Here is a 26,341-nt window from a genome sequence, read left to right on the forward strand (position 1 = left end):
TTTTTAGGCCCACAAGGGTATAGGGTAGTAGGATTATATAATCAGTGAATTGTACATATGATTTCATCAAGATTCTTTTTGTGCATTATTTGACCGATGTGTACATCTGCTTCTGATCTGCACTGATAAAACACTGCACAACACGTATCTTAATGCAGCCATCGGTACAAAAATGATATCAGGATTGACTTTTGCAGGATGCACATAGGAAACCCATTGAGGGGGGAGAGTTGGGAGGGACACGAAGAAGATCACAATGACTGAAAGCTGCAGGGAATTCCTTCTCCACAGCTCCGTGTAGGAAATAAAAAATGGAACCTTGGAGGCTTCCTAATGTGTTTATTCCCCGACATAAAGACCACCAGGCAATCTGGGGAGTCCCAAAATCTGTGGAGAAATTCTGATGTTTAGAATTTTAGAAGCATCTCTAGCCCATGATAAAATATAGCCTCTTAACTACAAAACCCATGCCACAACAAATTTAAGGCGCCACTAGATTCTTGGTTATTTTCACATAACGGTCCCTTGGCAGCAGCAGAAGGAGAACAGGGCCTAGCTGGTGCCCATCGGGGCTGGTAGGAAGGAAGGCAGGGAGACCAAGGGCAGGTGGAACCAGAACCAGTAACAGACGGAGCAAACTAATCTAGTTTCATCCCCCACTTCCTCCCTGTTGTGTTCTACAGGGAGTAAGCAGGAGTAAACTGACAGCTAGGACAACACTCTAGACTGGTGGCAAGTAAGCAGGCAGGCAGGTAGGGTGCTGGCTGAGGGCAGCCTAATGTTGGTGGAACAGTGCCCTCATTCGCCTAATGGACCAGCCGCCCTTGGCCTTCTCCATTGGCTCTGCTGAAAGACCTGCTACATTTTGCGCCAGCTGTCTTCCTGAACTGTTTCCATCCCAGTTGATCTTTCTACTGTTTAACTTTGAAAACTGGTGCCTAAACTTGCTTTGCCCTACCAAAAGAATACCTGGAGGCGGGGATTTGGGAGAGACTAGGTTTGAGCAGATCTCAGCACAACAGCTAGACCATGTGAAGGAGTTCCTCATGGAACTCAGGGTCAATGTATCCACTTCTCCCACTGGGACCAATGGATCCCGTTACCAAATGGCAATTTAGGCAGAGGAGGCTCATCTCACAGATTTCAGACAGAGGCCTGTTACTTTATAAATGATATTCCCCACAAATGGTTGTATTGCCTTCTCTCTGAGCTACAAATTATCTGGCAGGCCCAGATAATCTACCCTTTTCCAGGCTTGTTCCTCCTTTTCTTGTGCTCTTTTTTACCAAGCCCAGGAACTCAGCCCCCTACATCACTTTAACTCCTGGACATATGAAGGGGAGTGCCATTCAGCCATCACAAACTAAAAGCTAGAAGCTTTTCTGCTAGAAGCTGGGAAATGCTCCCTCCACATTTCAGGAGGTGTTGGTGGTGATCTGTCTGAAAGGCCGGCTGGTGATGATACAGAGATAGCTAATGAACGAGATGACTAAAGGACTAGGCCAGAATCAGCAGCGCCATAAGACAAAGTGGAACACTATTGGTCCACAGTGTCACCTGACACCTGCTGAGCTGGCACAAGCAACACTGTCTCTTAGCCATGCTCAGTGGTGGTCCTGAAGAATAGTGGAGAGTAGAATGGTAGTTCCCTTCCTTGCCAAGCCATCATGGCAGAGCCTGGGCTTCGTTGCTCAAGTCCTTGCTTCGAGACCTCTGGAACCATACTATCATGAGCCCTACAGAGCAGCCCTGGAGTGATGAAGAAGACAATGACGAAGATCCAGAATGGGAAGTGGGGGAGGGTCTTAGCAACTTGCAACCAGGAAGTACTGAGACAGTAGCCTTCAGTACTTTTGACAGTGACAGCTGCTCCCCCTTAGCTCCAGTTACAACACAGGGACAGCTGGCTGAACAAGAGCCCATCCCTTCTCCTCCCCTCTACCTTCCTCTTCTCCCAAGGTGCTGCCACTAACACATCTCCTCTCCTCTAGTGGAGGAGAATCTCGATGAGGTGCCACTTCACCCATCATCCCAGACATGCAGACAAATGCGATGGCAGGCTCAGCTGGCCCCCATTTTCCCACCTAGGAGGAGCGCACATGTGCATATGCATTCCTGTTCAGTGATACTATCTTCACCCAAGTAGAAAGCGACCACCTGAACCTACTTAAGGGTTAGGGTGTGTGTCTAATTGCTGCAACAATGTCTTAGCTTTGAGAAGTCATGCCTGGTTATGCCGTGTAGAGCTGCAGAATCTTATGTGACCTGTAAGCTGATCCATGGAGTGCTCTGAACTGAAGTTTTTCATTAAACATACTGGAGAAAAAGAAACCAACAAGTCTGAGACTGATTTCAACGGACTTGGCCAGGACACATACACTGATGCAGCATCCAAATCTTTTATTCTGATAACCCTAAATAGTAGTAGCATGTGTAGTAGCACAGATACTCTGCTATTGATTGCTCTGGTGGGGCTTTTCCACATGGGCACTCTTTGTTGGGAAGCCTTCAGGATCTGACTTTCCAATAAGGCATGGAACCACTTCAGTATTTGTTGAATGGTGGCATGGAAATGCCAGGCTCTCTGTTATGATAAATGTATCAGATGACCCCTTTCATCTGCTGTCTTGTTGAGAAATAAAATGAGCAATGCCGTCACATGCCCTGGATCTCAGGGTCGTAATGCCAGCATAGCAGTTTGAAGGTCACAGCTCCTAACACCTTGCACTCCCCACCCCACCCCCAGCAGCTAGATCTGTGCTGCCAAGCAAGCATGTTGACAATTTTCAAAATTATACACAAAACTCTCTGCGTCTGAGTGACAGGTGGCATCACATGGCTCCTCAGTGTCACTTCACATAATGCAACATGGATGCAATTACATTTGTTCGCAACCGCCAGGGCTCCTGTTAGACTGCCGTTAACGAAGCACTCTGTCGTTTCTTAATAACTTGCCAACCTACAGTTTGCTGTATTAACCCCATGACCTTCATTTCCATCTGAAATGCGCCAAGCCGTTTTGCAAGATCTTATTGTAAACATCATTATACAAGGTGGATAGTCCCAAAACTGTTTCACCGTGAGCATGGGAGTCTCATTCCATCCACTCTCTGATACTAACAGGCCCTTGACGGCATTCGTCAATGACACTCAGAATGCAATGCGATTACAATGGTGCATTATAATGGTGCTAAAGGGAGATATGCAGGCCATTAATTTGGTGGCTGTGGTCAAGATATTCAATTCTACAGGGATGATTAACATAATCTGACTGGAAATTGGCAGCCTCAACATTGTATCGCAATGTGCCAACCTACATTTTAGGAAGTATGAGTTAATGCCAAAGGCTTAGGAATTGCTGACATGCTTTTCCAGCCACAAATGTCAACACCTAGATGATGGCACATACCTTAAATTCAGGCTCAGAAGAGGTTATTCTATACTGAATGTACTCCACTGAAGACTGGCTTGCTGGTATGAGAGCTTTGTAGAAGCATAACCAGCTTATAGATCTCAAGACATCAATAATTTTAAAGGCTGAGTGAATATGGAGCAGGGACAGCAAGCTAGATGCCTTCCAGATGTTGTTGGACTACAATTCCCATTTGGCCATGCTAGCTGGAGCTGATGGGAGTTAGAGTCCAACAACATCTGGAGGGTACCACGTTGGCTACCCCAATATAGAGGATTGTGAGGCCTCCTCCACATACATGTTCTGTTACATGGGAGTTGTGTCTCTTTTGAGCTATCCCATGCAGCTGGGTGGTGTGTTTGAATTCTGAAACAATGTTCATGAATCCAACTGGATGAGAAAATAGGGGTGGTAGCCCACACGGTTTACATCCGTCACTTTCCCATCACACAGACCACATGAGATAGCAAGAAAAAGTCAAGCTTTTCCCATGAGTGTATGAAGGGTGGCTCAATCCCATCTACATGGCAGCCTCTCCCATTCCAGGTCTGGCAAAAACTTGAGAGCAGGAGCTACAACAATCACAGGCGAACACCATGTCTCCGGTGCTCATCACACAGTGACTCATTCAAGAGCACAACCCTTTGAACCCTGGCCCCTGGAAAGAACCCAACTTCCTGCCATACCACCAAATGAAAAGGCAACACAACTGATGCACTACAATCTTCTGAATCTAGAACAGGACTGTAGTCCCAGCCCAAGATCTGTCGAGGTAAGCTCCTGCACTGTGTGTTGAGGTTATTGAAAAGAGGCCCCTGAGGACTTCCTTTTCAGTGACCCGGGGCAGAGTGTCACCTCTGCCTTACCCTGCCCTGAGTCCCCTGAGGCAGAGGACAGAAGGAGGCAGTGGCAGTGGAGGCTACTTGAGGATTTGTGTGATCACAGCCCTGATTTGTCTGCTTCTAGCAGACTATGAGCCAGGCTGTGTTTGCTCTGATCATCCTTGCACATAATTGATTGGAGGAATTCATGTTTGTGAGCTTCTCTGATTGGCGTTTGTGACATCATGTTCCCTGCCAACTGCAAGAGTAACAATGCATACACATTTGAGTCCTGAGCAAACATTGAGCTCACTCTAGGCTGGGTTCCAGACTCAATTCAAGCCTTGGAGACCCTGCAAATTTGTGACTGCCGTGAATGGGGGGAGGGAGGGAAAGCCCTTGTTTAAAAAAGGTCTTGTAATACTTACCACTAGATTCCCAATCACCATGACCAGCAAAAAGACCAGAAGGCACAGAGGTTGCCCGGCTACTTTCATACAGTCCCACATGGTCTCAATCCATTCCCCACAGAGGATGCGGAAGATGATGAGGAAGGAATGGAAGAAGTCCTTCATGTGCCAGCGTGGCAGCTGTCCTGAGGTGCTGATGAGGGTCACGTTGTGATAGAGTTCCCCAAAAAGCTGCATCCCAACCACAGCAAAAATGAAGACAATGATGGCGAGAACGAGAGTGAGGTTTCCCAGAGCACCCACAGAGTTCCCAATGATTTTTATGAGAGTATTTAATGTTGGCCAGGACTTGGCGAGCTTGAAGACCCTCAGCTGTAGATAAACAAAGAAACCAAAAACTGAGATCTCGCAGAAAAACAAACAGGCACACAATTCTGCCACTGGATGAGGGAAAAAAACACCACACCAGGAGGTTTTGAGTAAAATCTCATTGGGCTGGAATGTAGACATAGGCTGCGTGTGCACCATACATTGAAAGCACATGGCTTCCCCAAAGGAACCCTAGGAATTGTAGTTTATCACGGGTGCCAGAAAGTGTAACTCTGTGAGGGGTACACTACAGTTCCCAGGTTTCTTTAGGGGAAATCATGCACTTTCAATGTATGCCATGCACACAGCCTGAAATGCTTACACTCAGAGACAAGGGCTGCAGTTCATAAGCAGAGCACATGTTTTCATGCAAAAGATCCCAGGTTCAGTCCCTGGAAAGTTGCTGCCAGCTAGAAAAGACAATACTGAGGTCAATGGGCCAATGCTCTGACCCTCTGAAAGGCAGCTTCCAAGGTTCCTAACACCTTGGTGAAAACTGGGCCCGGTATAGAATCCAGTGGGGTTGCTTCACAAAGGAGCTACAAGGGGCTGCCTGCCTAAGTTTGCTCTACTGGTTGCATTGATCTTGTTCCCAGGGGAAGTATTTAGAGAGTAAAACAGAACAGGTAGAAACGCTGTCCTCCCCTTCCCCAATTATCCCCAGAGTATCCTCTGTTACAGTCTAGGATATATGTGTGGGCAAGTGAGAGGGATCTAAGAGTCTGAGCAAACCAGCAGGGCCCCGTAATCTTAGTTATTTATTTATATGACATATCCTGTCTCTGAAGGCCTCAGCATATTTAAAACAAATAACAAAAACTTAGGTACTGGAATTTCACAACTGTCCCAACTATGCTCCAGTGTCACTAATTGCTTTGACAAATAGCACACTGGATACAGACGAACAAAGCATTAATCTTGCCAAGGTGCTTTTCAATGCCCTTTTGCTCTGTGGGCGCTGCTGCTTCTCAGCACCATTTTCCTCCTCCTTCGATGCCCTCAGAAACCTCAGCCTCATTTGTGCAAAAACTGCCAACTGACTGTGGCGGTTTAGTTTTTCGACCGTCCGTAACATTATCACACCCGTGCTTGCGACACCAACAAAACCATGTGGGTTGCCATGGCCAGTCGGGTGAAATGGCAGCATGTACAAATGAGGATAAGGACTGTGAGTAAAGGTAAAGGTGTCCCTGCACTTGTAGTGCGAGTCGTTTCCGACTCTTAGGGTGACGTCTTGCGACGTTTACTAGGCAGACCATATATATGGGGTGGGATTGCCAGTTCCTTCCCTGGCCTTTCTTTACTTCTCAGCATATGCCGGGTACTCATTTTACCAACCACGGATGGATGGAAGGCTGAGTGGACCTCGACCTCTTTTACCGGAGATTCGACTTCCTCCTTCCGTTGGAATCGAACTCCGGCCGTGAGCAGAGCTTCGGCTGCGTTTCCACCGCTTACCACTCTGCGCCACGGAGGACTGTGAGTACTGAGTAGAAAATGGAAGACAGCGCTGAGAAGAACCATATCAAAACAATATGACTGCTCATGACAAGTGCCATAATAGCCTAAAAAGGAAGGCATGGGCCATGAACACAGGCATCAGACACAAGTAAGCAGTGTCCGCATCGCCATAGCTGGTGGCCTTTCAGTCTGAAATTTGCTACTTTTGAATGTTCTTCATGCAGAAAAGAAAAACAAGAATTACTTTAGTCAACGCATGGCAAGGCTGTAGTTTACAGGCAATGGAGTCACGTGATTAAAACATTCCATCTAAAAAATTGGTACAAAGGTGTTGCATTTTGTGTGTATCCAAGAGACAGAAAGAGACAGAATATTTTACCAATCTGAAGGAGCGTAAGACGGACACATTTCCCATGCTGGAAAGACTTAGTTCCATCAGACTTAGCGTGACAATTATACTGTCAAAAATGTTCCAGCCTTGCTGAAAGTAGTAGTAGGGATCCAGAGCTATGAGCTTGAAGACCATCTCAGCTGTAAAAATCCCTGTGAAGACCTGTGAAAGGGAACAGAATAATAACCTGTAAGCAGGCGTCTCTTGTGACAGATGAACCTCCATGATTATGAGAGCACAACTGGAGAAAATGTGGTGTTTCCCTCCCAAACCCTTCTTTTCTACTTGCCATGGGGCTCTACACACATTTCAGTTTAAATGAACACCTGACTGTCGGAATCGTGAGCGCATCTAGCCTATGTTTAGAAACATGCCATTCTGCTGGGCACAGGCATGGCTCCCTGTCAAGTAGGGATGGATTGATCTGTCAATTTTGGTTCTCTCAGTTTCTCTTTTTTCCAATGTTACACTCGCTTCTCAACATTTGAGGGAGCCTCCATGCTGGCTGCCCTTTCACTCACTCCATCCATCCCTGTCCTGTCTTCGCTGCTGCACATGTTGCATGTGCAGGGCTGCCATCAACCAAGATGGCGGTGGAGGCTTCTCTAAGGGGCTGATGCCCCCGCCACCATCTTGGTTGATGGCATGCATGCACGGTATGTTACATACGTGCCATCAACCAAGATGGTGGCGGAGGCATCAGCCCCTTAGAGAAGCCTCCGCTGCCATCGTGATTGATGGCAGCCCAGCACGTGCAGCACATGCAGCAGCAAAAACAGGAGAGAGGTAGGTGGAACAGGCAGGAGCCACACATCCAGGGCAGGCTGGTGCCCAAGGACCCAGTCATGCCTGGCGCCTGCCCGGCAACCAATGACAAATAGCAAGGTCAGGCCATTGCCTTCAGGCCCTGCTTCTGAGTATCCAGAGGCAACTGGCTCAGCACTTTTGGAAACAATACGCTGGGCTAGATGGTCCCTTGTTGTCCTGGTCCATCAAGGCAATCATGTTCTCTTTCTGCTTCAATGCATAACATGTCAAGAAGAATCCACTCACCAGATTACCAATGTTGAGCACATCCTCAAATTCTTTTGTCATCTTGTAATGATCCATGGCCATGAAGAGGGTGTTCATCACAATGCAAAGGGTGATTGTGAGGTCGCTGAATGGATCCATGATGACGAACCTCACTTTTTTCTTGATCGACAGCCACATCGGGCAACAGTCCCAAATGAGAAACCGGACAGCAAAATGATTCCAGCAAGGGGGACACTTCTGTTGGGATCCCTCAAGCTCTAAGCAAGAAGGAACAAGCACCCAAAACACAGGTCAGCAAATGGCTGATAGGAAAGGAGAAGGATGCATTCACTCAGCATTTAACCTTGGGCTTGGGGGCATATATGGTCCTCCAGGCCTCTCTATCAGGCCACATCCACTCCCTAGGTCCTCACTGGCCCTACTCTGCACCCTCCTCAAGTGCTTATGACTGGCTGGAATGTGTCCTTGAACTATAATAATGCCTCTTGCTTGCCTGGATGGAGATGTAGGGGGATCTGTGTGTAGAAACCTCTGGATTGTGGGTGGCTGTAAAGATAATGTAGCCCAAGGTACAAAGGTAAGAGTCACATCTGTTGCCGCACCCACATTTGCTTCTGGCATAAGAGTAGAAGAAGAGCCTGCTGGATCAGGCCAGTGGCCTATCTAGCCCAGCATCCTGTTCTCACAGTGGCCAACCAGAGGTCCATGGGAAACTCCCAAGCAGGACCTGAGTGCAAGAGCACTCTCCCCTCCTGTGGCTACCGGCAACTGGTGTTCGAAAGCATCCTGCCTCTGACTATGGCCCCAACCCAACACTAACATATGGACCCCAAAAGGTTGTCCAGAAGGGATTGCAACCCTTGAGATGAAAAAGGTTCCCTACCCCAGATTTAAACTCCGATCTTTTACTTCAGGAAGTTGACCTGTGCTTTCAGATGTGTTTGTACACTTTGGCCATGTGTTATTCGTATGTCTACCACTGATTTACACAGTGGCTGTGGTATGTTAGTTAATAGTAATAATACCTAGAATTTATTATTATTATAGTATTATAATAAATAACATGTGGTTTACTGAGTCCCAGAGCAAGTTACTGAGCACATGTTTACTTAGTAGCTTTAGAGCCTGCCCTTCTTCCAATATAGAGTACTTGGAAGCTTACCACAATTATATATATATTTAAAAACCATATTGACAATAAACAACCTTAAAAACAACAAACTGGAGAGAATACAGTCAAGAAAAGCAACAACTCTCTGTAGAGCCATACCACAGATATAATATCATCAAATGCCCAGATAAAACATCTTGAGCTGTTTCTTAAAAATATCTACAGTGAGGATTACAGATGGGTAAGGATTCCACTGAATTCGAATTTGACACCGGATTTTTCAATTGTCCGCATATTCTCCATCTTTGCAGAGTGATCCTGTTTTCTCTGAACTTTAGTGGCTTTCCCCCGGCACCAGTTTTCACCATTCCAATAATCCAAGCGCCAAGCAGGAGGAAGCAAGCCAAATCTTACCCACGTCGACTCTAGGCTTAGAGGTGGGGGGCACTGAAAGCTGCTTTCCTCTTTTCCTTTCTAAAAGGAAATCGGCTGGTCTCTGCTTGCTAACATGAAAACTGACCAGCTTCAGTCATTCACAGCGGAGAAGGAGGGGAAGGAAGCAAAACTGCTTTCCTTCCCTTTATCAATATTTTCTTTCAAACTACAGATATTTTCTTTCATTTATCTATATTTCTTTTCAAAATATCAATATTTTGAAAGAAAATATCAATATTTTGAAAGAAGATATTAATATTAATATTTTTGGATAGGGAAAAATTGGACCATTAACAGCAGCAGATAGCGGACAAAGAACGAACTTGTATCAATACTGCCTGTTAGGTTGATGGGATGCTTTTGAAGTGGCACCAGATCCATCCCTAGTGGGGGTAGATCGGATATAATTTGGCAGGGAATTCCAGAGGTGAGGGGCCATTACTGAGAATGCCCTACCTCAAGTAATCACCCTCCCAGCCTCTGTCATGGGTAAGACAGTGAGCAGGACCTCTCCTGATGACTGTAATGCACTGGTTAATGTGGGAACTGCTCCTTCAGGTACTTTGGTCCCAAGTTGTTTAGATATGTATGTGCTAATTGCAAGATGTTGAATTGGGCCAGTAGAAAGTGACAGGCTGAATCCAGGCATCTTCCATTAACAGGTAAGAACATTAAGGAGAGCCCTGCTGGATCAGATCAAAGGCTCATCTACTCTAGCATCCTGTTCTCACAGTGGCTAACAAGATGCCGGTGGGAAGCTCACAAGCAGGACTTGAGTACAACAGCAACTCTCCCCACCTGCAATTTCTAGCAACTTGTATTCAGAGGCATACTGCAACTGACAGCTTGGCAGTGGCACCAGATCAGACCTTAACATCCTTCCCTGTTTCTCCTACCCTGTGCTGACACTTGTTCTGCGACCCAGAAGATCACCCCAAGGCATGTGATGCCAGGGAAGGAAGGCTAAAATTGTGTCCGGTATTCTTTGTACAAGACATGAATTACCACTGATTTATAGGATAGAGTTAGCCAAAGAGAGACAATAAAAATAGGCATTTGAAATAGAAATTCAAGATCAGTTACACTAATCTACATAGATAAGAACATAAGAACATAAGAAGAGCCTGCTGGATCAGGCCAGTGGCCCATCTAGTCCAGCATCCTGTTCTCACAGTGGCCAACCAGGTGTCTGGGGGAAGCCCGCAAGCAGGACCCGAGTGCAAGAACAATCTCCCCTCCTGAGGCTTCCGGCAACTGGTTTTCAGAAGCATGCTGCCTCTGACTAGGGTGGCAGAGCACAGCCATCACGACTAGCAGCCATTGATAGCCCTGTCCTCCATGAATTTGTCTAATCTTCTTTTAAAGCCATCCAAGCTGGTGGCCATTACTGCATCTTGTGGGAGCAAATTCCATAGTTTAACTATGCGCTGAGTAAAGAAGTACTTCCTTTTGTCTGTCCTGAATCTTCCAACATTCAGCTTCTTGGAATGTCCACGAGTTCTAGTATTATGAGAGAGGGAGAAGAACTTTTCTCTATCCACTTTCTCAATGCCATGCATAATTTTATACACTTCTATCATGTCTCCTCTGACCCGCCTTTTCTCTAAACTAAAAAGCCCCAAATGCTGCAACCTTTCCGCGTAAGGGAGTCGCTCCATCCCCTTGATCATTCTGGTTGCCCTCTTCTGAACCTTTTCCAACTCTAGAATATCCTTTTTGAGATGAGGCGACCAGAACTGTACACAGTATTCCAAATGCGGCCGCACCATAGATTTATACAACGGCATTATGATGTCGGCTGTTTTATTTTCAATACCTTTCCTAATTATCACTAGCATGGAATTTGCCTTTTTCACAGCTGCCGCACACTGGGTCGACATTTTCATCGTGCTGTCCGGTACAACCCCAAGGTCTCTCTCCTGGTCAGTCACTGCCAGTTCAGACCCCATGAGCGTATATGTGAAATTCAGATTTTTTGCTCCAATATGCATAATTTTACACTTGTTTATACTGAATTGCATTTGCCATTTTTCCGCCCATTCACTCAGTTTGGAGAGGTCTTTTTGGAGCTCTTCACAATCCCTTTTTGTTTTAACAACCCTGAACAATTTAGTATCGTCAGCAAACTTGGCCACTTCACTGCTCACTCCTAATTCTAGGTCATTAATGAACAAGTTGAAAAGTACAGGTCCCAATACCGAACCTTGAGGGACTCCACTTTCTACAGCCCTCCACTGGGAGAACTGTCCATTTATTCCTACTCTCTGCTTTCTGCTTCTCAACCAATTGCTTATCCACAAGAGGACCTCTCCTCTTATTCCATGACTGCTAAGATTCCTCAGAAGTCTTTGGTGAGGTACCTTGTCAAAAGCTTTTTGAAAATCTAAGTACACTATGTCCACTGGATCACCTCTATCTATATGCTTGTTGACACTCTCAAAGAATTCTAATAGGTTACTGAGACAGGACTTTCCCTTGTAGAAGCCATGCTGGCTCTGCTTCAGCAAGGCTTGTTCTTCTATGTGCTTAGTTAATCTAGCTTTAATAATACTTTCTACCCGTTTTCCAGGGACAGAAGTTAAGCTAACTGGCCTGTAATTTCTGGGATCCCCTCTGGATCCCTTTTTGAAGATTGGCATTACATTTGCCACTTTCCACTCCTCAGGCACGGAGGAGGACCCAAGGGACAAGTTACATATTTTAGTTAGCAGATCAGCAATTTCACATTTGAGTTCTTTGAGAACTCTCGGGTGGATGCCATCCGGGCCCGGTGATTTGTCAGTTTTTATATTGTCCATTAAGCTTAGAACTTCCTCTCTCGTTACCACTATTTGTCTCAGTTCCTCAGAATCCCTTCCTGCAAATGTTAGTTCAGGTTCAGGGATCTGCCCTATATCTTCCACTGTGAAGACAGATGCAAAGAATTCATTTAGCTTCTCTGCAATCTCCTTATCGTTCTTTAGTACACCTTTGACTCCCTTATCATCCAAGGGTCCAATCGCCTCCCTACATGGTCTCCTGCTTTGAATGTATTTATAGAATTTTTTGTTGTTGGTTTTTATGTTCTTAGCAATGTGCTCCTCAAATTCTTTTTTAGCATCCCTTATTGTCTTCTTGCATTTCTTTTGCCAGAGTTTGTGTTCCTTTTTATTTTCTTCATTCGGACAAGACTTCCATTTTCTGAAGGAAGACTTTTTGCCTCTAAGAGCTTCCTTGACTTTGCTCGTTAACCATGCTGGCATCTTCTTAGCCCTGGCGGTACCTTTTCTGATCTGCGGTATGCACTCCAGTTGAGCTTCTAATATAGTGTTTTTAAACAACTTCCAAGCATTTTCGATGTGACCCTCTGGACTTTGTTTTCCAGCTTTCTTTTTACCAATCCCCTCATTTTTGTGAAGTTTCCTCTTTTGAAGTCAAATGTGACCATGTTGGATTTTCTTGGCAATTGGCCATTTACATGTATGTTTAATTTAATAGCACTGTGGTCACTGCTCCCAATCGGTTCAACAACACTTACATCTCGCACCAGGTCCCGGTCCCCACTGAGGATTAAGTCCAGGGTTGCCATCCCTCTGGTTGGTTCCATGACCAACTGGTCTAGGGAATAGTCATTTAGAATATCTAGAAATTTTGCTTCTTTGTCATGACTGGAACACATATGCGGCCAGTCTATGTCCGGGTAGTTGAAGTCACCCATTACTACAACATTTCCTAGTTTGGATGCTTCCTCAATTTCATATCTCATCTCAAGGTCTCCCTGAGCATTTTGATCAGGGGGACGATAGATCGTTCCCAGTATTAAGTCCCTCCTGGGGCATGGTATCACCACCCACAACGATTCTGTGGAGGAGTCCGCCTCTTTTAGGGTTTCGAGCTTGCTGGATTCAATGCCTTCTTTCACGTATAGAGCGACTCCGCCACCAATACGTCCTGCCCTGTCCTTCCGATATAGTTTATATCCAGGGATAACCATATCCCACTGGTTTTCTCCATTCCACCAGGTCTCCGTTATGCTCACTATATCAATGCTCTCCTCTAAGACCAAGCACTCCAGTTCTCCCATCTTGGTTCGGAGGCTCCTAGCATTAGCGTACAGGCACTTGTAAGCAGTGTCTCTCTTCAAGTGTCTTTAGCACTTGTGGTTTGGCCTGTGGTAATTTTGCTCTTCTGAATTTATATCCTGTGCCCCTGCTCTCACAATGCCTACTTCTAGGCCTACCCCTTTTAAAATTTCATCATTTCTTTGGTTTTTATCCCAGGGGGGAGGTTTATTCCGAACCGGACCTTCCTCAGGTCCTGTCGGGTTTCCCCCCTCAGTCAGTTTAAAAGCTGCTCTGCTACCTTTTTATTTTTAAGTGCCAGCAGTCTGGTTCCATTCTGGTTCAAGTGGAGCCCGTCCCTTTTGTACAGGCCCGGCTTGTTCCAAAATGTTCCCCAGTGCCTAACAAATCCAAACCCTTCCACCCGACACCATCGTCTCATCCACGCATTGGGACTGCAAAGCTGGGCCTGTCTGGCTGGTCCTGCGCTTGGAAGCGGTAGCATTTCAGAGAAAGCCACCTTGGAGGTCCTGGCTTTCAGCATCCTACCTAGCAACCTAAATTTTGCTTCCAGGACCTCACGGCTGCATTTCCCCATGTCGTTGGTGCCAACGTGCACCACGACCACTGACTCCTCCCCAGCACTGTCTACCAAACTATCTAAATGACGGGCAATATCTGCAACCTTCGCACCAGGCAGGCAAAACACCTTGCAGTCTACACGCCCATCACACACCCCACTGTCTATGTTCCTAATGATCGAATCACCCACTACAAGGATCCCTCCACTCCCTGGAAATATATCCTCGGCACGAGAGGACAGCTGCTCATCCCCCAAGGAATGGGTCCCTTCTAAGGGATCGTTTCCCTCTTCCTCAGCTGGATCAACACAGGCCACATCTGCACTATACATTTAAAGTACTATCATACCACTTTAAACAGTCATGGCTTCCCGCAAAGTGTCTTGGGAACAGTATTTTGTTAAGGGTCCTGACAGTGGTTAGAAGACACCCTATTCCCCTCATAGAGCTACAGTTCCCATAGAGGTTAATCACTTATCCCTTCTTCTCAGGGAACTCTGGGAATTGTAGTTCTGTGGGGGGGATTAGAGGTTTCCTATCAAATCCAGCACCCTTAACAAACTATATTTCCCAGGATTCATTGGGGAAAGCTGTGACTGTTAAAGTGGTATAATAATAGTGGTTTAAATGTACAGTGCGGATGTAGCCACAGACATATAAGACCCTTAGGAGAAGGGCTGTAGCTCTCAGACGCAGAACACATGCTTTGCATGCAGAAGGTCCCCGTTTCAATCTCTAGTGCCTCCAAGGAAGAGGACTAGACAGCAAGTGAATGGAAGTAAAACGCCTCTGCCTGCAACCCTAAAGATCTGCTGCCACCTGGAGTAGATGGGCAAATAGTCTGACCCACTAAAGACGGCAGCTTTCTGCATTCCACTATTGGTCATTAAGCGGAATTCAACCTTGTTCAAGCAACCTTGCTTCTTGCCGCTTGGCCAACTTTGGCACCAGAGTGTGACATGGGAGATAATCGTGTCAGCTGTATGTCTGTTTCTTACTAGCTTTAGTTTCTGAAACCCATGGTAGTCATGACAGTTGTCGTTAAATATGACCCACGCAGAAATGCATGGGCCACGGCTATCTTAGGCTTCTCCTTGGTTGATACAGAATTAAATAACATCTCTCTCTCTCTCTCTCTCTCTCTCTCCTACTTTAGTCTTTGAGCAGAGCAAGGTCAGGATTCACTGGATTATTTAGATAAAATCTCCCACCCCCCAAAAACAGATAAAACCACAATATATTCTTTTCAGACCTGGTCCAACACATGCGGCAGAACTGTAGGATGGAAATGGATTGCATCATTTTCAAATATAGTGTGTGTGTGGGGGGGGTCATTTTTTTTAAAAGAAATCACTCCCAAATGAAAACAAAAACCTCCTTGCAAATAGAAAGCCAGCACAGTAGGCAAACTGCTGGACAAGATTAATTTCTCTGTGCCACACTCATTTTCTATATGCAGATAAGTTTGTTTTCTGTGGGGTGGAAAGGCAGGATGTAAAGGCAAGAAGATAAATACATAACTGCGATGTCCTCCACTTACAGTTTGGATTGGTACAGTCCACTCTAACACCCTATCTGACCAACACCAACACGAGCTTCAGAGATGAAATTTCCAAAGACAGCAAAACCTTCAGACCTTTTTCCAGTTTCCATTTGGTAGATGTGTGTGTGTGCATGCACACATGTGCCTGTGCAAAGCTTCCTTCCTTCTTATGTTCACAATTAGCAGCATTTGAGTAGTGCTGAGTGTTGAGAACATTACACAAATATCAGCTCACTTGAAAGAAATGCAAAACTCGAAGAAGGAATCCAAGGGCAAATCCTTGTTTGAATTGGGCAGGAAATGCAGACAGTAGCAAACATATAAATAAAATGAAAAAAGAAAGGAAACTGATACCCCAGTTAACATTACTGGTCTAAGAAACATATTTTAGAAGACCCTTTGCCTCTGGGAAAGACGTTTGGCTGAAATGGGTTGGACAACCTTTAAGCAATAAAGCAGAGGCGTCAGCAGTACGCTGATGATACACAGCTCTATTTCTCTGTAACATCTGCATCAGGAAAGGCTATGGAAGCCCTGGCTCAGTGCCTAGACTCTGTGGTGGGCTGGATGAGGGCCAATAAACTGAGTCTGAATCCTAGCAAGACAGAGGTGCTGTGGGTTGATGGTTCCCAAGTTCAGATAATTGGTCAACTGCCTGCTTTGGATGAGGTCGTACTCCCTCTGAAAGAGCAGGTTCATAGTCTGGAGGTGCTCCTGGATTCATCTTTGTTGCTAGAGGCCCAGGTGACCTCAGTGGCTAGGAGTGCCCCTAAGTGGCAAGAAGTGCTTTGGTAAACCAGTTGTGGCCTTTTCTGGACCGGGATAGCTTGACCACTGTTGTCCATGCACTGTTAATCTCCAGGCTGGATTACTGTAATGTGTTCTATGTGGGGTTGCCCTTGAGGTTGGTCCGGAATCTGCAGCTGGTTAAAAATGCAGAGGTGCAACTGCTCACTGGGGCAGGATATCACCAACATGCCATCCTGCTGCTGAAAGAATTGCATTGGCTGCCTATTAGCTACCAGCCCAGTTCAAGGTTCTAGTTTTGGTGTACAAAGCCCTGCGCAGCTTGGGACCAAGATACCTGAAAGATCATCTTCTCCCTTACATACACTGTTGATCACTGCACTTTGCAGGTGAGGGCCTCCTGCAAATACCATCTTATCAGGAGGTCCGTCTCACACAACATAGGAAGTGGACCTTCAGTGTAGTGGCACCAGCACTGTGGAATTCTCTTCTTTTAAATATTAGACAGGTGCCATCTCTGTTATCTTCCTCTTTCAACAAACCTTTTAAGTAGAGGCCTTATCCCAGTCTGCATCTGTGCGGGAACTGCTTTTTAAGATGTTTTTAAAGCTGTTTTTAAAGCTGTTTTGTTTTAATATGTTTTAAAGTCTTTTGTTTTTAAGAGCTTTTAAAGTGTTTTTGTCAGCTGCCCTAGTGTTTTTGTCTTTCTGGGAGGAAGGGCGGGATATAAATTAAATAAACGAACAAACAAATCCTACTTAGAATAGGCCCACTGAAATTAATAACAAAGTTAAACATGTCCATTAACTTCAATAGGTTTGTTCTGAGTAGGACTAGCACTGAATACCACCCACAGGAGCAAATGCCACTGAACTCAGTGGGGCCTACTTCTGAATAGGATTGCACTGTCAAGCACCCAAAGTTAGATAATCAGGTTTCCATGGAATTTTGAGAGTCCCAGGAAGATTCCATCAGAATTGGGAGGGTGGGGGAGAGAGAAGAGAAATGGTCAAGGGAAGGAAGTGCAGAACATAACCATAATACTGTTCCAGGGAAGGTTCCAAGGAAAGTTAAACAGGCATCTCTTGGAGAGGCTTCTAGTGGTTCCATGTCAGTGGGGTGGTGGAGTCTGCTCTTGGTTTTAGTCTGAACGTTCAAGGAGCTAAGGTGCAAACAGCTCCTTGAAAGTTTGGACTGAAGCCCAGAGTGGATTTCATTGCCCTACTGACATGGAGCCTCCAGCCGCCACAAATATTAGATGTCCTACCCTGCAGCAGACAACTGAGCAAGATGGATCATGGCCTCCGATTCTCCAAGATTCTCTCACCGTGCAGCTCGACTTAACAAGGAAGTCTTACCTTCCATGGCACTGGTGATGATGCTGACAGCGCTCACGGCTCGCTGCCTTTGAAAGTGCTCCTCTGATTGATCCATGGAAAGGCGGTGGGGTGACAAAAGCTGTTTCTTGATCACTTCTTCAGATGGAGTAGTCTGTTTCAAACACATCCAGTTAGTAACACATATTCATGGACACCTTAAACCCACAGGAATTTTTTAAAAAATTGCTTGCTGGTTTTCAGCCCTACCAAAAGAAGCTTAGGTTTAGATTGATTTGATTTGATTTTAATATTTCTACCCCGCCTTTCAGCCAAAAGGCCCTCAAGGCGGCTTACAAAGAGCACCAATATAAAGATACACCAATAAAACATCAATAATACATCAATAGAACATCAGTAATACATCAATAAAACAATAAAAACAATACAATTTGGAATACATTTCAATACATTTCACTTTGGCAAAATAGGTATTAATACTTCAGGAGACTAGCCCTCTATGTGTCCTAATTGTACGGAATCAAGACAGGGTGCTCACTCCATTTTTTAAGCTGCAGTCTTGTACACAGTTACCTCAGAGTAAGTCCTACTGAATTCAACGGGATACCCTGCACAAAAAAAGTAGGCTTGTATAAGATTGCATTTTAAAATAGTGAATGAATACAGGGAACACGGCTGCCTCTTAGGATCCTCAATGCAAACTGTCACAACTGTGTAATATACAGCTCTTACCAAGTTCAACCATTACTTTGTATTATATTATACAAATGAAATAAATTTCATTCTTTCCCTCTCCACGCCTATTAATCAGAGATAGGCAGGGTATCTGATCCTGAGAAATTTCCCCAGTTTTGCCCACTTTCTTTAAGTTCCCTCAAAACTATGACAGAAGGGCCCTTCAAAGCAGTTTCAAATTTCACTCCAAATAAAATGGGAGGAAACTGTAACCTAATTATAACCCTCTTTCCATTTTTTTTTGGTGGCTTTTTTTCCAGGTACAAATCAGAACAGACTGAATACAACAGCTACTGCTGAAGCATAATCTGATTTCAGTTCTGAGGAATTGGGCATATCCAGTCAACTGAGTGTTGAAGACTGGGCAAACTGCAGTCTTAGTAGGAAATAGTTCCTCTCCTCCAACCGTATCTGTAACGTCATAGGAGTAGAGGGGGTAAAGAGGGGGAAGTTGTGCTACGACCCTAGAAATTGGGGGATTTGCCTGTTCTAGATGGGATGCACTTTCACTGAAAGAGCAAGTATGTAGCCTGAGATGCTTCTTGATCTACCTTTACCACTGGAGGCCCAAGTGTCCCCTATAGCTAGGAGCCCCTTTTACCAGCTTCAGCTGGTATGCCAGCTACAACTATTCCTGGACAGGGATAATTTTGCCACTGCTATACAGGCATTGGTAACCTCAACACTGGACTATTGCAGTGCACTTTACTTGGGGCTGCCTTCTTCTACGTTGACCTGTCCAGTCACTAAGATGAGGCCCTCTTGGCTATGGCTCAACCTGTAGAGATCCGTCTCAGGGCAACCAGGGAGATAACCTTTGCAATTGTGGTGTCCCCTCTATGGAATCGCCTCCCTTCTGAACAAAGGTAATCACCAACACTGAAGTCAGTTAGGTGCTTCCTAAATTTGATTTGTGATTTTACAGACCTACACACTGCCTTCTGATTTCAAAAGAAATGCAGCCTATACTTTTTTAAAAAATAAATCAATCAGCAATCCCACCAGAACCCAAATTGGTGACCTGCATTTACCTGTGGAATTCTTCTTGCTCCCCCATGTTTTACTTCTAGACAAGACATCGTATAAATATGATGTGAAAGAAACAAAGACTGTCTAGATGTTGCTGAACTACAACTCCCATCACCCTTGATTATTGGAAGTACTCGCTAAGGCTGATGGGAGCTGTCATTCAGCAACATCTGGACACATTAGCCACTCCTGGTTCAGAGGACAAGTTTCTATCATATACAATATACAATAAAGCACTGGCAAATCCAACTTAGCCAAAGACACACTTAACCCTGACCTGTGATATACTAAAGTAGTTGTGTATATTGGCCCAAAGTCCTCTTGTACCTCAGAGTATTTCTGCTTGTCAATGCCAGTTTCAACATGTTAATGCACATCTGACCTGCTCTGAAAACATCTGGGAATTGCTAAAAGGTAGATCCACAGCACTGAGGATTCAAATTACAAAAATGTGATGGATTATTGCTTTTTTTATGTTTGTTTTTGTTGTTTGAAAGCTGCTTTGAGTGGCTCTTTCATGGAGGGAGAAATCAAGGGTGGTATGTACCCCACCTCTACCAAGGAACATAATACCCAAGGATGCTCAAGTTACAAAGAAAATCTCACAAGCTTCTGTTTCTCTCCTGCTCCCTGGCAGTAAAAATTCAACAGTCATACCTTAAATAACTGACAATTTGCTGTGCTTTCATGACACTCAAATGATGGGGCCAGCCCTGACCCCACTTTAAAAAAATGCATATGGACAGAAATTTAAACAGACACCACAACAGATGCATGTCAGAAGCCCTGATAGTACTGACTCCCCAGTTCTCCTCTCACATCAGCACTTTCTTGTTTGTTTATGTCTGGTACCCTTTAAGTGTTGACTAGGGAGAAGGGATGGACTTCTTTCAAAAAAGAATATGGCTTTTCATATAGCAACATACATCACCTTCCCTCACACCAGTGTAGACCACTCACAAAGAGCCTTTGTCAAACTGGTGCCCTCCGGATGTTTTGCGTTACAGCACCCATCAGTCCCATGGGAGTTGTAGTCCAAAACAGCTTGGAGGGCACCAAGTTGGTGAAGCCTGCTTTAAGATTATGAATAGGTAGGTAATTTTATGTGAAGCCTCAAAATATTACACACACACACACAAGCGCCACCTTTTAGCAGAGCTTCCAGGGTGGTTCACACAAACAAGATCAAATGTACAAATAAATTATAAAAGGATGTTGGGGAAAGGATGGGGCATGTTAAAGGATGGGGAAAAGACAGTAAAATATTTCTTAAAGCCTAGAAGAACAGTCTTTGCTTGACACCAAAATGATAACAATGTTGGTGCCTGTCACACCTCCCCACACCTCTCCTCCACCCACCACCACCTTCACCTCGCCATTGGTAGCAGATGAGGGAGGCGGGAAGGCAAGTTAACCGTACTTCATGAGTACACCTTATTTGTATGGCAAGGCTGTTCTGTTCCCTCAACCCTTACTCTACCTACCAGGCTTCCTGTCCTGCCTGTCGTTGAATGACTTAGTCGCAGATGTGTCTGTGTTTTTCCCTCTTTTTATTAAAGTTATAGATACATCGAAAGCAGTGCACCTCATTAACTTAACTACACTTGCTAGGAACTTTGGCCCTAAACTAACTAAGCATGCTAACGTGGCACTAAGATGCTGACTCAGCAATGGGTTCCCCCCAGAGTCAGCTTAAGTAGGCTTGGACTCTGCGCGCACACGGAGACTCCTCAGCTGTAATTGTTGAACTTCCTGCCTCTGGCACCTCCGTGCATGGGGCAAAGGTGGTTTGATCTCCGGTTCCCCCTCTGGTGGAGGGGGGCTTCCAACAGTCAGTTTGGGCATCAGAAACTAGGCAGCGCTAGGTGGGGAAATGTCGAACGTGCCCGGCTGCGTCTCGGAGGTGGGCGGTGGGGATGTGTCCTGCTGGATAGTGTCCGATGAGCTAGGTGGTGATTCTGTAGGGAAGTCAGGAGTGGGGGGGGAACTGTACCATCTGAAACGGGGGTTGGGGCATCCTGCAAGTTCACCCCGCTGTCCTCCCTCACCTCAGGCTCCCAGCCCAAGTCCTCATCTTCTAACTTGCCTTCAACCAGCTCCTTCCCTTCTGCCTGGCTCACGACACTTCCAGGCAAGCCTCACTCCCCGTGCCACTTCTTGTACTTTCCCTAAGGAAAGCTAGCTACGGGTTAACTTCCTTCCCTGGTTAGAGTCCCTCAGAGGCATTTCTCACTGCCACCACCACTTATACCTTTTACCTCACACTTGTTTATGATCCACCCCCTTAAGGGCCCCAACAGTTTACTTATTTAACAGATATTTCCTCAGCAAGAATATTTTCATTTCAAGTATTTCAGCATAGGGTTTTGAAATATTTATTTATTTATTGTATTTGCATACCGTCCCATAGCCGAAGCTCTCTGGGCGGTTTACAGTAACTAAAAACATCAAAAACAAACATACAAATTTGAAACACATCTTTGAAAAACAATTTAAAACACACTTTAAAAAATTTAAACCAATTTAAAAACACATGCTAAAATGCCTGGGAGAAGGAAAGTCTTGAGCTGGCGCCGAAAAGATAACAGTGATGGCGCCAAGCGCACCTCATCAGGGAGGTCATTCCATAATTTGGGGGCCACCACTGAGAAGGCCCTCTCCCTTGTTGCCACCCTCCGAGCTTCCCTCGGAGTAGGCACCCAGAGGATGGCCTTAGATGTTGAGCGTAGTGTATGGGTGGGTTCGTATCGGGAGAGGCGTTCCATCAGGTATTGTGGTCCCAAGCTGTGTAAGGCTTTATAGGTTAAACCAGCACCTTGAATCAAGCTCAGAAACATACAGGCAGCCAATGCAAGCTGTTCCTTACTTATAGAGTTCCCACAGTCCTAACTTGATTCTCAATATCATTATTAACTTGCCTGTATAATCCCCTACAATCCACTCACACCCACACCCCCTCCAGCCCTCTCTATCCAAGTCAATTCCCTATCTCTGTCCTGAACCCTAACTCTTCACAAACTCTTCCCTATCTAACTGTAAACTGTCAAACCCTTCAAATATAAACCAGTCATCCAACATTCACCCAGCCAATCATGTACAGCATACACCAACATTCCACACTCACATTCCCTCCTCCCAACTCTCACCATTTACCATACTTAAGCTATTAAACCTCACTTCCCATAAATATTGAACAAAACCCACAACAATTATTTGCACAGCAACATGGAACATCACAGTGCCCAGTAGGCCTCCCTGGGGAGGGGATTTCACAGTGTGCCATCACCGAAAAGACTCTGTCTCTCTCGTTGCCAGCTGCCTTACTTCAGATGGGGGTGGCATTTGGCAGAAAACCCCTGAATATGCCCCTCAATACAAAGGCAAGTTGTTATGGGTGCAAGCTGTTCCTTCAGGTACCTGGCTCCTAAGCCGTATAGGGCTCTTAAAGACAAGCACCAGCATTTTGAATTGTGCTTGGAAATGGACCAGGAGCAAGATGGGAATAGGATGGGATATACCTCAGAAAGAAGGAAGGAAAACATGACCTAGACATTAATCTAGGCCCATGAACTCCAAGGGACAGTTCTGTTGTCCTTCAGTATAGGGAAATGTATTCAAAGATGCATTTCTTCATCCATCAGCCTCCTACAGAAAAATGCAGGTAGGAAGAATGTTGAGAAGCTGGAGAGGGGAATACACCAAGGAGTGAGCAGACCACATTTCTCTCTCTCTCTCTCTCTCTCTCTCCCTCTCTCTCCATTTGGACTGATTGAAAATGTTTCCCACTTGAATTGGCCTAATACCATGGAGACAAATATACTGCTCTACAATTTACATGTAAATGAAGATCTATAGCACTATCAAGTGCATCTGTCTTATGAGAGCTTGTGGTTTGAAACTATGGCAATGGGAAGATAGGCTGCACTCTAAAGCTATTTTGGCACTGCTGCAGCTTCGATATGGCAGCAAATTTCAGAACGGTGGGAGTTGATAAACTCCACCCCCGTTATGAACTTCTGAAGGTCAGTGCCAGGTCAGAATAGGTTCAACACTGCTACCAGCCAGCCCTTCCTTACATAGGGGGGACTGTTGGTGGGGAGGACTGGTCAGACAAGACCTCATAAGCTTCATCCTACAGGCATGGACACTCCTGAGCATGCTTCACAAGTGACAATCTCCAGCTCAATTCACTGAATTTGGAGGCATGGGAAACTACAATTCCCATGAACCCCATCAGGAAAGGACATTGCTGAGCATACGAAGTAGCCGGGCCCAGCCCCCAAGAGTCTTCTGTATCTTTAAAAGTTGTGTATGGGGAAGGGGGAATTTCACCTTGTGGTTTTTCCCATTACAGTGTTGCAAGAAAACCTTCACTTGGCTGAATTTTCTCTTCTCCTAAAGATACAGAATCGTTCTCAGGCCCTGAGCTTGGCAACCCTAGCGACTCGGGAAAGGACACTGCTGAGCATATTAAGTAGCATCAAGCCTTATGGATGCATCCAACAATGTTTCTTCAGGCTCTCTCACCATCGGTTCCACTCACTACTACGAAGTACCAGAGTTAGGGCTGGGGTCAACCTCCTCTGCGCTTGGTTTTTCTGGCCTCAGAAAGACCCCAAACATTTTCTGGGAATCCTCTGAGATTGCTCAGAAAATACAAAGTCATTATGAGGTGAGCCAGGAAGAGCTCTCCCATGACTGCCGCAGCTTTCGTTTGCTATGTACACTGAGAGCTTTTAAAGCATTAAACTTGGTTTAAGCCGGCTACAATGTAAATGACAGATCTAATACAACACAAGCACAAGCATTTAATGGGACTCAGGGTGCAGCATAATGAGCTACTGGCCTTGAACATGTAGGATTATATCCCAAAATGTCATCACCTGGGAGTTCTCTCTGCAAAGCTGATTTACAAACAGGGTTTCAAAAAAACTCCCAGAGAAATTTTGCCAGCCTTATCAAAACACTTCTTGCTTGGCTTGAAGTTCTCCTGAGCTTCTCCTAATGCCTTTGCCTCAGAAGGTGGCTTTAAGCAACATTTAATAACGTGTCTGTTACGCAGTTCAGGAAAGGCTATGCAGCAGAGCTTGACTGTGTTATTTCAGCAATGATTCGGTTTAGATTGAGAGCAGACCTGGAGACTCCACCCTTTTCCTGGTTTTCAGCCAGGCCCTGATCCAGTCAAATGCTCATATGAGCGTCTCCTTATCCCCAAGTGGAGCTAACCAAGCACTTTTCCTGTGGCCCTGAAGCTCCTGCCCAAGTCGCTAGGGTTGCCAGGCTCAGGGCCTGAGAACGATTCTGTATCTTTAAGAGAAGAGAAAATTCAGCCAAGTGCAGGTTTTCTTGCAACCCTGCAATGGGAAAAACCTCAAGGTGGAATTCTCCCTTCCCCCTGCACAACTTTTAAAGATACAGAAGACCTCTTGGAGGCTGGGCCTGGCAACTGAGAGGTCGTCTTGTGCAGGGGGAAGGGAGAATCCCACCTTGTGGCTTTTCCCATTACAGGGTTGCAAGAAAACCTGCACTTGGCTGAATTGTCTCTTCTCTTAAAGATACAGAATCGTTCTCAGGCCCTGAGCCTGGCAACCCTGTGCCCACCATGTTGCCTCCTCTGCTCCTGCAGCCTTGGGAGTTATAAAGGGGAGGAGTCCAAGGATCAGGCAGAAATCCAAGTAATTGATGAGGTCCTGTGGCTGGAATTCCTGACCAAATGGTTCCTCGGGGTCACAGCTGAGATGGGATTCTGCTAGTCCCCAGGCTCCAGGTCTGGGTAGGGCTACATTCTGACACAAGTCTCATGTCTTATTCACTTTGCCCACTGGATGGAGGCCTTCTGCACCAACCCTGGGCTTCCAACAGGGCATCCAGTGCTAGTAAGAGGCCACTGGTGCCCATGGGCCTGGTGCAGCAGCAGGCAGGGAGGGCAACATTAGGTGGAGCCAGAGCCAGTGCCAGGCAGAGCCGACTAATTTTAGGGTTGTCCCATCCTCCTCCTTGCTGAGTTCTACAAGGGGCAACACTGAGACTAAGGAGGAGGCAGCTGACAGGCAGGGCCACCTCCTGGACTGGTTGCAGGTAGGAAGACAGGCAGGTGGGGGCTTGCAGAGCGCAGATGGTGCCTCACTTGCCATACTAGGGGAGCCTCCACTGCTAACCAGCCTCCTTGGTTGTTTTCTGAGAGCTTCCTGGAAGGGATGTTGTGCGGATCCTCTTGAGAAATTCCAATCATTTCACCAAAACTTTTTTGATATATACAGAAAAGCAAGTTCAAAATTTGAGGAGGATACTGGAAATATCCCAAAGGGAGCAGGCTCTTCTCTTAGCTACAGGCTTGGACTGCCCATCCACCAACTCTTCCATAGCACCAGGGCTCAACAGCACAACTGTGCACCGGATTTGGCTGAAACCAGAGTCCCGAGCCAAATCAGGCCTGTTCAGACCTTTTGGGGCCTCGGATGAATTGGGTTCAGACAGGTCAGATGGGATGACTGAGAGAGACCTGAGGTTGTCAGGAGGCAGGGCATCAGGCAGGAAGAAGAGGCATCCAGGGCTCTTCTTCCTGCCTGAGTACCACCCCAGAGGATTGCTCCCTCTGCTCATCAGCTGTTGAACCAAGGGAGGAATCCTAGGGGCTGTGGGAGTCTTCTGCAAGATGCATTCCTGCAGATAGGCCCCTTGCAAGCTACCATCGCGCAGGATCGCTCCCTCCACTCAACAGCTGATCAGCTTCATTGAAAACAAGTAACTCGGTCCATTTATTTCAATGGGTCTACTTTACATATGACTTAGGTGGATATCGCCCATTGCTGAAAAATGGCCACCCCTCTGTAAGTCATTAGGGAAGAGTGCACATTAGCTAAGGTGCATTGCTGGTATTCCAT

At 45.8% G+C, this 26,341-nt stretch overlaps 1 protein-coding gene across 2 annotated transcripts in view; it reads right to left on the reverse strand.

Moving 5' to 3' along the window:
• The window catches only part of LOC133365310 (sodium channel protein type 5 subunit alpha-like), a 351,981-nt gene that overhangs the window by 121,462 nt on the left and 204,178 nt on the right, over window positions 1–26,341 (reverse strand). For both annotated transcript variants that reach the window (XM_061587000.1, XM_061586999.1), the window contains 4 exons: window positions 17,715–17,847; window positions 7,918–8,156; window positions 6,853–7,026; window positions 4,662–5,015 (listed from right to left, as the gene is read on the reverse strand). In XM_061587000.1, the coding sequence (XP_061442984.1) occupies window positions 4,662–5,015; window positions 6,853–7,026; window positions 7,918–8,156; window positions 17,715–17,847 (900 nt within the window). The remainder of the gene's footprint in view (window positions 1–4,661; window positions 5,016–6,852; window positions 7,027–7,917; window positions 8,157–17,714; window positions 17,848–26,341) is intronic.

This window comes from Rhineura floridana, chromosome 10, assembly GCF_030035675.1.
Source record: "Rhineura floridana isolate rRhiFlo1 chromosome 10, rRhiFlo1.hap2, whole genome shotgun sequence".
Lineage (NCBI taxonomy): Eukaryota > Metazoa > Chordata > Lepidosauria > Squamata > Rhineuridae > Rhineura > Rhineura floridana.